Raw genomic sequence first — 16714 nt, 5'->3', positions numbered from 1 at the left:
GATCAGCTGTTTGAGGAGACTGTGGTGCTCACCCTAGCCCTGTGATATCAACTCCATTGGTCACATGGCCTAAGTTTCTACAACTGAGCCTCATTCAAGTGAATGGTAATAAACTGCAGTTCCAAGCGCAGCCACTATCCAATGTACGGCGCTGTGCTCGGTATACTAAGAATTAGGCCTCATGCACACGACCGTTGTGTGCACCCGTGGCCGTTGTGCCGTTTTCCGTTTTTTTTCGCGGACCCATTGACTTTCAATGGGTCCGTGGAAAAATCGGAAAATGCACCGTTTTGCAGCCGCATCCGTGATCCGTGTTTCCTGGCCGTGAAAAAAATATGACCTGTCCTATTTTTTTCACGGCCAACGGTTCACGGACCCATTCAAGTCAATGGGTCCGTGAAAGAACACGGATGCACACAAGATTGGCATCCGTGTCCGTGATCCGTGGCCGTAGTTTAGTTTTTATACAGACGGATCCGAAGATCCGTCTGCATAAAAGCTTTTTCAAAGCTGAGTTTTCACTTCGTGAAAACTCAGAACCGACAGTATATTCTAACACAGAAGCGTTCCCATGGTGATGGGGACGCTTCTAGTTAGAATACACTACAAACTGTGTACAAGACTGCCCCCTGCTGCCTGGCAGCACCCGATCTCTTACAGGGGGCCGTGATCAGCACAATTAACCCCTTCAGGTGCGGCACCTGAAAGGGTTAATTGTACTATCATATCCCCCTGTAAGAGATCAGGGCTGCCAGGCAGCAGGGGGCAGACCCTCCCCCCCCTCCCCAGTTTGAATATCATTGGTGGCCAGTGCGGCCCCCCCCCCTCCCTCTATTGTAATAATTCGTTGGTGGCACAGTGTGCGCCCCCCCCCCCCTTCCTCCCTCTATTGTAATAAATCGTTGGTGGCACAGTGTGCGCCCCCCATTGCCCCCCCCCCCCCCCCCCTCTATAGCATTAACAACGTTGGTGGCCAGTGTGCAGCCTCCCATCTCCCCCCCCCCCCCCCCCCCATCATCATTGGTGGCAGCGGAGTTCCGATCGGAGTCCCAGTTTATTCGCTGGGGCTCCGATCGGTAACCATGGCAACCAGGACGCTACTACAGTCCTCGTTGCCATGGTTACTTAGCAATAGTACAATAGTAGAAGATTAATACTTACCTGCTGCTGCGATGTTCGTGTCCGGCCGGGAGCTCCACCTACTGGTAAGTGACAGTGACAGGTCTGTGCGGCGCATTGCTAAATGAACCGTCACTTACCAGTAGGAGGAGCTCCCGGCCGGACACGAACATCACAGCTCCCAGGTAAGTATGAATCTTGTACTATTGCTAGTAACCCGCTGCCACCAATGATCGGGGGGGGGGGGGGGGGGGCGCAAGATGGGAGGCCGCACACTGGCCACCAATGTTGAAAATGCTATAGAGGGAGGGGGCCAATGATTTGCACCAACGATTTATTACAATAGAGGGAGGAAGGGGGGGGGGGGCGCACACTGTGCCACCAACGAATTATTACAATAGAGGGAGGAAGGGGGGGGGAGGCGGGGGGGGGCACACTGTGCCACCAACGAATTATTACAATAGAGGGAGGAAGGGGGGGGCGCACACTGTGCCACCAACGATTTATTACAATGGAGGAAGGGGGGGGGGGGGGCCGCACTTTCCACCAATGATATTCAAACTGGGGAGGGGGGGGGGGGGTCTGCCCCCTGCTGCCTGGCAGCCCTGATCTCTTACAGGGGGATATGATAGTACAATTAACCCCTTCAGGTGCGGCACCTGAGGGGTTAATTGTGCTGATCACGGCCCCCTGTAAGAGATCGGATGCTGCTAGGCAGCAGGGGGCAGTCAGGTACACAGTTTGTAGTATATTCTAACTAGAAGCGTCCCCATCACCATGGGAACGCCTCTGTGTTAGAATATACTGTCGGAAATGAGGTTTCACGATCTAACTCATATCCGACAGTATATTCTAACATAGAGGCGTTCCCATGGTGATGGGGACGCTTCAAGTTAAAATATACCATCGGATTGGAGAAAACTCCGATCTGATGGTATAAAAGGGACTCCGGACTTTACATTGAAAGTCAATGGGGACGGATCCGTTTGAAATGGCACCATATTGTGTCAACGTCAAACGGATCCGTCCCCATTGACTTGCATTGTAATTCAGGACGGATCCGTTTGGCTCCGCACGGCCAGGCGGACACCAAAATGACTTTTTTTTCATGTCCGTGGATCCGCCAAAAATCAAGGAAGACCCACGGACGAAAAAACGGTCACGGATCACGGACCTACGGACCCTGTTTTTGCGGACCGTGAAAAAAAACGTTCGTGTGCATGAGGCCTTAGCTGCAGTGCTTGTCCAAGTGTGCTTTCAAACAGTTGGATATAGGGTCATATTTAAGTTCTGGAAAACCCTTTTAAGGGGGTTATCTAGCGCCAACGCTGGGGTCCTAACCTGTGACCTTAACATAAAAATTTAAAAAAAACTATCCTGACACTGCTCCATTCCAAGCCACTTCCTGACCGCGCAGAACCAGGTAGCCATGTCGTGTCGACAGTCACATCGGTTTGAGCGCCCGTGCGGGGACCGGAGGTGGCCGGGAATTGAGCAGTGACGGAACCGCAGACAAGTGAGCAGGGTTTTTATATATAAAGAGGCACAGGTTAGGAACCCAGAGGTTGTCCACTTCAAGGCCGGAAAACCCCTTTAACAGCTCTGGACTTCATTTGCTGAAGAAAGATGTCTTCTGTTGGTCTGGTGGGCATTTGGTGCTTTTAACCCACTGAATTTAAAGGGGTGGTATAAGGTTAGCAGTCTCCATTGTTTAATTACTGTGCGCCCCTTGCTGGCCAATAATCAGTCCAGTCCATTGGTGATGTAACTCCTGCAGTGCTGTAGACCACGGTTACAGAGAGATTAAGAGGTTAACGCATTTTATACTGGCTTTAAAAAAAAAAAAAAATAACACACAAAAAACCCGGTTTTGCCATTTTGAATGCATTAGTGTGAAGCTTTGCTCTTTTCTAGTGTAATATAAATTAAGGACATGACGTCTGTGTTTGCATTAGTAATAATGGTATTTTTCTGGAACCTAAGATCTGACCATTATTTTATTCCTTGGATCCGCTTTCAGGGTAGGTCAGGTTGAATCTGGTACGACGCTAGGATAATGAGCCCCGTCTGTCGCTGTGTTATTTATGGTATTACGCATCATTTCTTTATTGGCTGCAGCATTTCTGAAATTCGGTACTCTAATCTTTATAATGGACGCTGGGAGATCTTTCAGGGACCGCACTGGTTAGTCCTGCTGTCCTCGGACACACAAGGTCTGTTCTCTTCAAAATAGTTAGGATCCCCCACTAAATGTCTATGAAGTGCTTTATTAGGACTCACCTACCCGTAGGCCCCTCTCAGATCAGTGGGGGTGAGCCTCTCAGTAACCCTGTTGGTCAACTGATGCCACCAGTGTATTTCCGATGCCTGGTTCTGGCACCAGGGATTGTAAACAGTTGATCGGACTCCAGTTTTCCGAGATTTTCATACTGATGGGCCTATCCTGAGGATAGGTCATCATTTTGTGATCTGTGGGGATCCAACGCCCAGCACCTCTGCCAAACATCTGTTTGAGGAAGCATCAGCGCTCCAGTAAGGCTACTTTCACATTAGCGTTTTTCTTTTCCGGCATAGAGTTCCGTCACAGGGGCTCTATACCGGAAAAGAACTGATCAGGCATATCCTAATGCATTCTGAATGGAGAGTAATCCGTTCAGGATGCATCAGGATGTCTTCAGTTCAGTCATTTTGCGCAGATCTTTAAAAATGAGAAAAAAAATTATACCGGATCCGTTTTGCCTGATTACACCGGAAAAACGGATCCGGTATTGCAATGCATTTTTCTGACTGATCAGGATCCTGATCAGTCTGAAAAATGCCTGATCAGTCAGAAAAAATGACATGCGTTTGCATACAGTTTGCCTGATCAGGCAGGCAGTTCAGGCAACGGAACTGCCTGCCGGAATCAAACAACGCAAGTGTGAAAGTACCCTAAGCAGCACGGCATCCTTGCAGCTCATTAAGCACAGTGCCGTCCATTGTATAGTGGTTGTGCTTGATATTGCTGCTCAGCCCCGTTCAGTTAAAAGAGACTGATATGCACCTAGGCCATATGAATGATGAATGGGATGTCGCCAGCCTAGGAAGAGGCCCCTTATGTGCCAGGCTTTAGGCCCCGACCGGGCAGCTGCAGCCCCATAAAAGGTGAAACTGAACCGTTTATGAAGGAGGTTTCACATACGGTGTATTTTCTGGAGTACTGCAGCTCAGATCCCTGAATGGGAGCTAAGGTTCACTACCCTGACACAGACACTATACAGTATATGGAGCCTTCTGCTTCCAGCTCTGTGCACATTCATTTCAGCAGCAGCCAGAAACAGCTGATCTGCGGGGGTCCCGAGTGTCGGACTCCCACCAAGCTGATACTGATGACCTATCCTTGAGGATGGGTCATCAATACCTAAGTCCTGGAAAACCCCTTTAAGGTCAGTTTCTTGAACAGGTTTTAATTATAGATATGAACCGTCCCATTTCTGTTACTAACTTAAAGGGGTCCTCTCACTTTAGCAAATTGCATTTATCATGTGGACACAGTTAATACAAGGCACTTACTAATGTACTGTGATTGCCCATATTGCCTCCTTTGCTGGCTTCATTCCTTTTTCCATCACATTATACAATGCTCGTTTCCATGGTTATGACCACCGGTGCAGCACATATACGAGGTGGCCGGGACGGGAGTGCAGGGCGTGCGTGCCTATGAGCGCTCCCATGGTCCCAGCCACCAGTGAACTGGTTGCTTTTCCCTATACTGTACAAGAACGACCACCTCACATCTGCACTGTAGCGGTGGTCATAACCCCTGGAAACAAGCAGTGTATAATGTGATGGAAAAATGAATGAAGCCATAAAGGAGGCAATATGGAGAATCACAATACATTAGTATTTACTTTCTCTACTTGATAAATGCCATTTGCTGAAGTGAGACAACCCCTTTAAAGGGGTTTTGCAGTTTTTTTAAACTGATGATCTATCCTCTGCATCTGGTCGGCGGGGGTCAGACCCCTGGGACCCCCGTCGATCAGCAGTTTGAGAGGGCAATGGCGCTGGCAGTAGCGCCGCAGCCTTCTCGCTGTTTACCGCAGGCCCAGTGACGTCACGACTAGTATCAATGGCCTGGGCGGTGTTAAGGTCCAGTCAAGTGAACAGAGCTTAGCCGCGCCCAGGCCATTGATACTAGTCGTGACGTCACTGGGCCTGTGGTAAACAGCGAGAAGGCCGCGGCACTACTGCCAGCGCCGCTTCCTTCTCAAACAGCTGATCGTCAGGGGTCCTGGGTGTCGGACCCCCGCCGACCATATGCAGATGATCTATCCAGAGGATAGATCATCAGTTTAAAAAAACTGCAGAACCCCTTTAAAGGGGGATTCTAATTTATGCATGTGACAGAGGTTGAAGGAGAGCTGCGATCCCTCCTCTGTATACGGTACAACGAGATCCTGGTACGCATTTTACCAAAGCACATACTTGGGCATCTCTCCATTGAAGTCCGTGGGACATACAGAAACGTGAATAAAAGCACTTCTCACTATACATGAATTGATGCCTCTGAGATATCTGAAGAGATGAAGGATCACTAACAGCGTGTATGTATCTGCTAACACTTATAGCCACATACACAGCTCAACCAGCCTTGCATTTGGGAGATTGTGTGGAAAAATTGGGGTCTGTGCAATTAGCTCCTACTGATTTCCATGGAGAGGTGGTCATATGAGAGCACGCATAGGTTTATTTAAAGGGATTGTGCTAAGATTTGAAGTTATCCCCTATCCATGTACCTGTTCTCAGCATTGGTGGGGGTCCCAGTTGCACCGCGCCGCTACATTCATTCTCTGTGGGACCGCCAGAATACACCGCTATTTCCAGCGGTCCCATATAGAACAAATGGCGCAGCAAGGAGCATGTGCGGCCTGCCATTCCATCAGGACGGAGAACCTGGACACCCCCACCCTTTCATGGGATTGGTGGGGATCCCAGCGGTCGGACCCTCAGTGACCAGTTAATTAACCCCTATCCTGTGGATAGAGGATAACATCAGCACTTTTAAAGGAACACCCCAAACAAAATTGAAACACTGAGTGATGCCTATGGCAGAGCATGACACACGTGTTCTCTCGTGTTATTTTAATCTTTGTGTCTCCCTTGGAATAACAGGACACCAGTTTTGCCTGGGGTGTGCCTTTAACCCCTTAATGACGGTTGCTGTTTTAGAGGGAGCTGAACGCGGAGCACTCCTGCTCTGTAAACTGTAACTAACAGCTCTGGTTCTTAGAGCAGCCGGGATCAGAGGTGGCTCCAATCCCAACTGTAAACCCTTTGATTGCCGCAGTCTGTGACCACGCCACGATCAAAGGGGATTCCCGCTCTGATTGGGTCCCAGTGATCAGATCGGAGGCTGTGTAAGTCCTCTGCAGTCAGCCCTGGGGACCTAGAAAGGTCTAAGTTCAGAAATCCTGCGGGTAGGGCACACCAGTGTTGTCCGAATCGCAGCTATAACGACACTGAGAATAATGTACTGGCATAAAGGAGTAGGTCAGTACATTCAAAAGTATAAATCAACTTTGTAAGATAGTAATTCCTTCATGGGATTTTAAAAAATATGTAAAAGAAAAAAATAAATAAAAAATCCAGCAAACAAAAACAAATCGGAGATTATTTTACATTCATTTGATCGTGCGTACCGTACATAAAAGCAAAAAAAAGTAAATACTAAATCTACACTAATTAGGTATCCACGTGACCGAAATAACCTGAAAAATTGATTTAACTGGTTGTTTAGTGTGAAATATGCGTACGGTATAAACAATAAAAAAAAAAGCAATGTCAAAAATCGCTTTTTCTAGATTTGCAATGAAAACAAGTAATTTATGTATACTCTCCAACAGCGCCAAAAATAATGCAATTTCTACTGCATAACAGTAGGCCTCGTACAGCCGTGTTAATGAAAGAAATAAAGTCATGGCTGCTTAAACACAGAGAGGCAAGCATTTTGAATATTAGCTGGTCATTAAGGGGTTAATGGCAATTAATTTCATTGGGCATCAGGTGTATAGGACTCTCTGGTACGAGTACGCGAATGGGGAGGGGGCGCCATTTCAAATCCAAATCATTTACTATATTTTTACATAGTTTTAATGGATTCCCACACCTATATTTAAAAAGCTGAATGTATAAGAATGTTCCGTGTGGCTTGTGAGCGCCCCCCTCTGTTGGCATGGCCTACTGCGTAGATTTGTCGCCCCCTGCTGCTTTTCCGTTGTAGGCTCGTTTTGCAGATCTCTTTTGGCTGTAGCTTTAGTGGCATGGTTACTTTCTTTTAGGTTTTATTGCAAGATGATTGAGATATTGAAATGTACGTTTCTTCTGTCGCTTCCTCTGACTGTCCGTTATAGGCAAGCGTCCATGTTTCTTCCTGCCCCCCTGAAAGTCAGCGTGAGTTTAGCACCAGGATAAGGCCTCTTGCACACAACCGTATTTTTCATCCGTGTGTTATCCGCTGCTAGCGCACTGACCCATTCATTTCTATGGAGGTCATGTATACATCAGTGTATTTTGCAAATCCATCTTTCCGTTCTGCAGTTCATAGAACGTGCCCTGATCTGGTCTGTACTGCAGACAAGAATATTTACAGAATGCATATGGAAGGTATACGGTTTTTGCGGGCTGAAATATGTCATATGCATAAAGCCTTAAAGGGCATCTTGTACCTATGACGCTGGCTGACCTGTTACATGTGAGCACAGCACCGCACATTGTATAGGAAATTTCCCTGTAAGGGTCTATGGCCAATCCGTCCCTGGTCACTGTGCTCGGTATCGTACTCGGGCCCATTCATTTCTATGGGGCTGAGCTGCACCTAGGCCACGTGACCGATGAACGTGTCGTCACTCGGCCTAGGAAAAGCAAAGAGAAGCCCTTCTAAAGCAGCTGATTGGCGGGGGTTCTGGGTGTCAGACCCCCACTGATCAGATACTGATGACCTATTTTAAAATCTTGAAAAAAAAAAACTTTAACACCACTGTCCTTAGAACACATGGCACATGGGGGTACTAACACCACTTAGAGGGTATTGCTTTATGCTCTATCCCTTTCACATGCTAGGGTGCCATCTTCCACCATGACATAGTCTAAGGCTGAGTTCACATCCACGCCGGGCTTTCAATTTTTCTGTTCCGTCACACGAACAAAAAAACTGAATTAAAGCCGGGGACGGAGCCGTCGCACCGCAGAGCCCGAGGGACACCATTGACCATATTGGGGCCTGTCATTTTTTTATGGCCTTTTTGACAGAGGCCCCGGCGCAGATATGAACAGAGCTTAAATCTGCATGAAATGTTCAGTAACTTCGCTTTGACTCCATTTGTACTGACTGTGAGCTATCTCATGTCTCCTCCACCATTCATAGCTGCTGTCAAAAGTCCGCTGGTTATTAGCTCCACTGACCTACCGACCAGCTGAGCGCCGACTGTGCAAGCGCCATCTATGCTCCCATAATGCACTGGTGATGGGAAAACCAGAATTCTGTATTTAGCTTTAGACCTGAATAGAGAAGAAAACATGACCCAACTCCTAGTCAGTACATAAAACTCATTTCCACTCTTCATGTAGATTTTAAAGTCGTATTCTGCTGCCTGCATGTGCAGAATCCCATTCATCTCCTCATGTAGTACCCATTATAGCCCATTGGGGGCAGCAGAGACAGCAAGCAGAGTTTTATTCCTTTCCCTTGACTGTTTACAGGTAGGCAGGGGTTAACATTTCTGATTTCCAAAAAACGTGAACAGATGTTCAGTCGTCTGCTGTAGTCGTATAGATATTATTTCTTAAAGGGGTTGTCCACTTTGTTATATGACCTTTCCTCAGGATAGGTCATCAATATCAGATTGGCGGGGTTGGCTCCGAAACCGCTCTGATATTGGTGGATAGGTCAATGTAACAAAAGCAGGCAGCCCCTTTAAGCCCACCTTTGCATAGGTAAGAGGCCCAATTTCGGCCTACCTACCCCAGTCCCTTCTGGAGAGGGCGATGCAGTCCGTTGTACACGAAGAAACAATCTCTTACCTCAACCAAACAATGCAAGCCTGTCGTATTCTCATTGCCGTGGGTCTTTTACTGTTCTTGATCTGTCCGTGGTCATTTCTTTTACTGTAATGAAATTGTAGGGGGGAAAAAATTTACTTTAGGACGGTTGGAAGGAGGCTTAATTTAAATTGCTGGTTAGCCAAAGGTTGTAAGGGACCACTAAGATGATTCACTGGTTACATTCACAAACGGCGGACACATAGGGTAAGTCAATGGAGAGCATTTAATAAAAATATCAATTCTAAGCCCTTGATTTATCCTCCTCTGTTCTTTACAATTATATTTAGCTGCTGTAAACTCAGAAACAGCGCCCCTCTGTCCGTGGGCTGTGACCGGTATTGCAGCCCTGTCTCTTACACTTGAATAGGATCTGAGGTGCAATACCAAACACAGCCCAAGAGTGGCGCTGTTTCTGGGGAGCAGATCCTGCCTCTATTCTCATATCTTTTCCTGACAACCAGCTTCAAAGTCTCTGCATGACTAGAGTCCTGGGAGGGGACCACGGTCGGACCTTTCTGAGAAATATCCTAAAATGCCCCCTCCTGGAACATGGTAATTCTTTTCTGTATCGTGGGTCTGGCTGACTACCCTTGGGTCCAGTGTAACAGCAGCCGTGTTGGTTGTCACCCTGCTGTATAGAACTCAAGGTGTGTATGGGGGTTCAGGTCTCGATACCGGGGTACATGCCGATCATTTTTGTGAAAGTAACTAGGGGACTGCACTAGTCGTATTTTTTTGTTTTAACCCTTTTATTGCTACTTGTAGATTTGACAGGTCCGTGACCAAATGTAAATCCAAAGCTTTCGTTCCCACTTTTACGGAGCAGTGCATACAATGTACTATAACCTGGAGGATGGTGGTAGTTATCCAGATAAGTCACTTTAATGCACCTGATCTTTACAGGTCACGGTGTTGGGGGTGGGATGGGGAGGGTGAATGGGGGGGGGTCTATATTTAAGGGGGGAATGGGGGTGCATATGGCAACCACTTCTTCTTTTCGGAGCCCTGTATCCTCCGGACTGTGTGGATGTAAGGAGGACTTGCACATGTGAATATATTGTCTGTCTGTGTGTAGTTCTTACACTGTGTCTCTGTTACTTGTTTTACTTTGCAGAACATGCTGAATACTAGAAGTTTTGATGAGAAATTAACTGTTTTTTGGAAGTTAAAACAATTTATTATGTATTTGTAGCAAAACCATTTTTCTCAGTAAAATGCAGTTTCATTCCACCTGTGCGTCTGTGTCTTATTTATTACATTGCAGGAAAATGACCTGAGATCGCAACGATAGGGACCACCAAAAAAGCTGGAATTTAAATGTAAATGGCCACGTCCACCTTCACTGCCGGACTAACATTTTAAATGGTCTTAATTGAAAAATGACATGTTTAGTGTGTGCAGCTCCTATGCAGACCTATGTGTCTCCATAGTTTCAGACTACAAGCAAACGCAGTTTGTAATCTTGATGCTACTTTTTCCATTTGAATGCCGCAGACTCCCTCACAGTTTATGCCCACTGAATGGAGCTAAGGCGTAAATGGACACCCGCCGTAGCTTCCGGAGACATCCATCAGGACATAGCGCCAAGACGGGACATTTCCTTTCCCAGCACTGTCATACCCTCTGGATAAGTCATCAGTATCTGATCTCTGGGGGTCTGACATCCAGGAACCCACTGACCAGCTATGTGAGAAGGCACCGGTGCTGCTGAGAGCGGCGCGGCCTTCTCTCTGCTCACCAAGCACAGCGTCGTACACTGTATAGCGGCCATGCTTGATATCATAGAAGTGAATGGGGCTGAGCTGCGCCTCGGTCATGTGACCTAGGAAAAGCAGAGAGAAGGCCGTGGTGCTACTGTGAGCGCCAGTGCCTTCTCAAACAGCTAATCGGGTGTCAAACCCCCACCAATCAGATACTGATGAATTATCCAGTATAAAAGTCTCAGAAAACCTGCTTTAAAAAAAAAAAAAAAGTACTGGAACACTTTAAAAAGTTGTTCAATATTACATGCAAAAATCATGAGATGGTTCCTCCACTGAGGCTATATAACGATATTACACTAGATTCTGGACTTCGGCTAAGGCTACTTTCACACTTGCGGCAGGACGGATCCGACATGCTGTTCACCCTGTCGGATCCGTCCTTCCACTATTTTGCAGTGCCGCCGGACCACCGCTCCGTCCCCATTGACTATAATGGGGACGGGGCGGAGCTCCGGCGCAGCACGGCGAAAGGCCGCCGGACTAAAAGTCCTGCATGTCCGACTTTTTAGTCCGGCGGCCTCTCACCACGAACTGCGCCGGAGCTCCGCCCCATCCCCATTATAGTCCATGGGGACGGAGCGGTGGTCCGGCGAAATAGCAGAAGGTGCGTCTTTTAGGTCATTTTTGGCTCAAAGAAGAAAAAAATTATTAAAGTGATTAGGGAATCCCTAGCTAAAGCAGAAATATGACAACCTAGCTTGTTGGAAGGTGGTCGTCCTATGCCAGTGTTGCATTGACTGTCCCCATTTCATTAAAGGGGTTGTCCCATGAAGACATCTTATCCCCTATTCACAGGATAGGTTGAAGTGTCTGATTGGCAGAGCCTGGCCTGTACTCCCCCGTTTGAATAGAGCGGTGGTCACGCATGCTCGCAGCCACTCCAGTCAGCTCTATGGGACTGCCGGAGATTGCAGAGCGCTTGTACTCAGCTACGTCCTCCAGTCCTGTAGAGTTATATGGAGTGTTGAATAAGCATGCTTATGTGCCGCTCCATTCAAACAGGGAGCACGGGCCCCCTTTCTCGTGACTGGTGCAGACCCCCACCATTTGGACACTTACCCCTATTATGGGAGAACCCCTTCCAAGTTTCATCGATGGCGATAAAGACATAACTAGTTGATCGTGGTGTTGAAGTTGCCCTTAACCAGGGCTGATCACGTTTGCTCTACACTACAGGGTTTTACGTGCACGGAAGAAAATAACCGTGACACACACACACTGGGGTCAAATCAAATTCTCATTTATTACAGGAAGTGGGGCATTGTTACATTGGCTAAAATATGAAAATAAGAAAAAAGAGAACACTTGGCATCTGCGCATTGTTTTACTAACTATGGTATGTGAACTATGTAATTATCTAGCTGTAAGCGCCATATTGTAATGGAGTCCTCACTAACAGCAGAACAGCATGAATGACGCAGTAAGGAGGCATGTCATCTTGGCTAGGATGGAACCTTCATACTCTGGAGAAGATAAGATGTTGTCTGAGAGCTGGAGTATATGGGAGCTTTCTTAGCTGATTCAAAGAATCTCTATCAGTCCCCCCTTGGACCTTATTCTTTCCCTAATGAAAGCCTAGCACATCTGTCCCAGTGCCTGACATCCTCTTCACCAGCTTCCATGACAACCTATCCAAATGTATAGCCTCCCATGACACTGGACTTGACCAAGGGGAAGTCAGATGTCTGTCCCTATGGTTGATGATTTCCAGGTGGTGGCGTAGGCAGGAAGGGGGGGGGGACCAACAGAATGAAGTGGACCTTGTCTCCCATCCTCATGTAGGTCTCCCATGATCATCTCCGGGTTAGCCTCAGCTACGACTTTGAACAAAAGCCTCCTAATGCAGGGGATGACACAACAAACAATTAACGCAAACAGCAGAATTAAAGATAAATTTAGGAATAGGAAGCAAGTCCTTTTAGGGCATTCATGACCTGGTCATTGATTATTGTGAACATAAGAACTATTAATGCTGAGAATCCTTGAGCAATACTATCAATGGATCACTGGGCTAGAAGTATCAGACTTTAACAACTTTGTTCTTCCTTTTGCACAACTTTTCCCAAACCCAGAAACCCATTTTTATTATGTCAATAAGAATCCATATTCTTTTAGTCAGAATCAGCAGTCACACAAGTGGGAACAAGAAACATCCAATCAAGTTTCCCGAGTCAACACTTTCTTGAAATGACTCGAATTAGGCTTTCCTTTGAGCTTCACTGATGTGCTTGTGGTCAAGAACAGTTGGAATGGACCATCAAACCAGGATTTGAGGACTTTTCTAAAGTGTTTTTTTTTTACTACCACCCAATCTCCAGACACAAGTGAGTGGGTTTCTGGTACTTTATCAAGATCTGGAAGTTAAGCAAAAACTCAAGAATGTATTTTAGTCAAATGCTTGTGCAAACTGATCCCATAATCTGTCAGACAACCATGTTGCATCTGAAGCTGCTGTGGGAAATACAATCCTGTCTTAGGGACTGACCCAAAAAGGACCTTATAGGGACTAAGGCCTGTCTCACGGTTAGGGGTATACCTTACTGAAAAGAGGGCTACCAGCAGGAACTCTGTTCATGGCTTTTTGAATCTTTAACTTTAGTGTCCCGTTCAGTTCCTTTTTTTCTACCCTACCGCTGCTTTGTGGATGGTACGAAGCATGTACTACACCCAAAACCTTCATCATCTCCTGCATCACTTCACCTGTGAAGTGAAGACCTCTGTCACTTTCAATGGTCTCAGGTACCCCATACCTGCATACAACTTCGGCCATAATCTTCTTTGCTGTGGTCTTAGCTACCGGGTATGCTTCTGGCCATCCTGAAAACAAGTCATCACACACCAATACATACTCATACATGCCCATCTTGGGTAGTTGAAGGTAGTCTGCAAGCGTTGAAACAGATACAAAGAGCAAGACGTGTTTTTCTGGGGTACCTTAACCACCTTGTCTCACGTTGTTCTGGGCAAAAATCATACATCCTTGAGTATATCTGGCTGCTATTGTGCTGAACCCTGGGGAGTACCATGTACTATATCACTCAAAGTAGTTTTTTTGACTGGTGCGTCACCCCATGGGTTGCCTGTGCCATAGTGGGTTAGAGGGACCTGGGAAGGCAGAGTTTCCCTTGGAACTGGTTTAGGCCTTCCTCATTTGCAGTCCCCCATTTTTTCATCCACCGGTCCCTTTCCTCCTTCCCTGCCTGGTTCTGTAAGGTCCTAAGAACTTCCAGCGAGACAGAAGGAGGTATTTCAGGGACCTGAGCTGTGTCCACTAAGGCAGGGGTCTGCCTAGGCAATTTGCTAGCCACTGTTGCCGCCTGATCTGCCTTGTTGCTGCCCGAGTCTGTTTTACAGTAACCTTTGTCTTTATCACCGCCACCAAAGTAGGCGACATGAGGGCTTCTATAAGAGACCTCACTGCTTCCCCATTTTAATGGGTTTACCTGAAGCGGTCAGGAAGTCTCTGGCTTTCCAAATGGGCCGATAATCATGGGCCACCCCAAAAGGCATACCTGGAATCAGTGTAAATGTTGTCTGCTTTCCATCTGCATAACTGCAAGCCATCTCCAAAGCCCTTAGCTCTGCTTCTTGGGCAGACATGTGTAGTGGTAAGGACTATGCGTTTTAGTGTCATGTTTAATTACCACTGCCCAACCTGTGTAGTACCTGCCATCCTGGCCATACCTCGATCTATCCACAAAGAGCACATGATCTGGATTATCTAATAGCTGATTTACCAAATCCCGCTGTCCCTTGTGACATTCATCTACAGTCATGAGCCTCTTCCTCTGAATCTGGAAGAAAAGTTTAAGTGCCCTAACTATTCCCTCCCCCCCCCTTGCGCTCCAGAGGCAACAGGGTGTCTGGATCCAAAATATTAAATCTTTGGACATTTCAGGCGTCATATGAATACCCTTTGTCAATAAAAACACCCAATACATTAATCAAATAAAGTAGATGATCATACATCAACACAATAATATCCTTGATTGATGGAAAAAGTTACAATAGCTGGAATTCTGTGATAGAGAAACAAGTCTATAAAGATAATATGTACAGGGTGGGCCATTTATATGGATACACCTTAATAAAATGGGAATGGTTGGTGATATTAACTTCCTGTTTGTGGCACATTAGTATATGTGAGGGGGGAAACTTTTCAAGATGGGTGGTGACCATGGCGGCCATTTTGAAGTCGGCTATTTTGAATCCAACTTTTGTTTTTTTCAATAGGAAGAGGGTCATGTGACACATCAAACTTATTGAGAATTTCACACGAAAAGCAATGGTGTGCTTGGTTTTAACGTAACTTTATTCTTTCATGAGTTATTTACAAGTTTCTCATTGTTTACAGCCATTGACATGTCGCCGAGGTTAACACGTGAGGAGCGGATAGAAATTGTGTTGATGTCTGGTGAACGCAGTAACCGGGTCATTGCAGCAGATTTCAATGCAAGACACCCTACGAGACCACCCATCTCCCATGCTACAGTTAGCAAACTGCTTGCTATGTTTCGTGAAACTGGTTCAGTGTTGGATTTGCCAAAATGTGGACACATGAAATCTGTCTCTAATGAAGAAACATCAGTGGCTGTCCTAGCTTCATTCAGCAAGAGCCCACAGCGTAGCACTCGCCGCATGTCACTGGAGAGTGGCATTAGTCGAACATCCCTTCGGCGGATATTAGCTACTCACAAATGGCACCCTTACAAACTCCAGCTACTGCAGCATCTCAACGAGGATGACCCAGATCGGCGCACTGAATTTGCAGAATGGGCAAAACAAAAATTGGAATAGGACCCTCAGTTTACGCAGAAGATTTTGTTCAGTGATGAGGCAAACTTTTATGTGAATGGTGAAGTAAACAAACAAAACCACCGCTATTGGTCTGACACTTACCGACATTGGATAGATCCCTCCAAGACTGTTAGGGAAAAAAATTTATGGTATGGTGTGGTATATGGGGTACAAAGATAGTGGGGCCATTCTTCATCAATGGAAACCTCAAGGCCACTGGATATGCGAAATTGCTACATGATGATGTGTTTCCCTCTTGATGCACTGAAGCTGGCACGTTCCCTGAGTTTTTCCAGCAAAATGGTGCACCACCACATTATGGGTGTCAGGTCCGAGCATTCCTAGATGAACAGTTTCCTGGAAAGTGAATTGGTTGTCGTGGGCCAGTTGAATGGCCCCCAAGGTCTCCCGATCTGACCCCCTTAGACTTTTATCTTTGGGGTCATCTGAAGGCAATTGTCTATGCTGTGAAGATACGAGATGTGCAGCACCTGAAACTACGGATACTGGAAGTCTGTGCTAGCATTTCTCCTGCGGTGTTGCTATCAGTGTGTGAAGAGTGGGAAAAAAGGGTTGCATTGACAATCCAACACAATGGGCAGCACATTGAACACATTTTATAAGTGGTCAGAAACTTGTAAATAACTCATGAAAGAATAAAGTTACGTTAAAACCAAGCACACCATTGTTTTTCTTGTGAAATTCCCAATAAGTTTGATGTGTCACATGACCCTCTTCCTATTGAAAAAACTAAAGTTGGATTCAAAATGGCCGACTTCAAAATGGCCGCCATGGTCACCACCCATCTTGAAAAGTTTCCCCCTCACATATACTAATGTGCCACAAACAGGAAGCTAATATCACCAACCATTCCCATTTTATTAAGGTGTATCCATATAAATGGCCCACCCTGTAGAATGGTCCCATATATTTGTAATTAGGACAAATAATCA

At 46.4% G+C, this 16714-nt stretch overlaps 1 protein-coding gene across 2 annotated transcripts in view; it reads right to left on the bottom strand.

Annotated features, from left to right (window-relative positions):
• CTU2 (cytosolic thiouridylase subunit 2) overlaps positions 1 to 16714 on the bottom strand; it is a 78923-nt gene that overhangs the window by 29301 nt on the left and 32908 nt on the right. The window contains exon 2 of one of the 2 annotated variants that reach the window (XM_040409285.1): positions 9181 to 9264. In XM_040409285.1, the coding sequence (XP_040265219.1) occupies positions 9181 to 9215 (35 nt within the window). In that variant the 5' untranslated portion in view covers positions 9216 to 9264. Of the gene's footprint in view, positions 1 to 9180; positions 10426 to 16714 lie in introns of those variants that run through there. The other variant, XM_040409284.1, reaches the window with a different exon arrangement.

The sequence above is a fragment of the Bufo bufo genome, chromosome 10 (genome assembly GCF_905171765.1).
Source record: "Bufo bufo chromosome 10, aBufBuf1.1, whole genome shotgun sequence".
Taxonomy (NCBI): Eukaryota; Metazoa; Chordata; class Amphibia; order Anura; family Bufonidae; genus Bufo; species Bufo bufo.
Note: the sequence above shows the minus strand (reverse complement) of the source record. Positions and strands in the feature narration are given on the sequence as shown.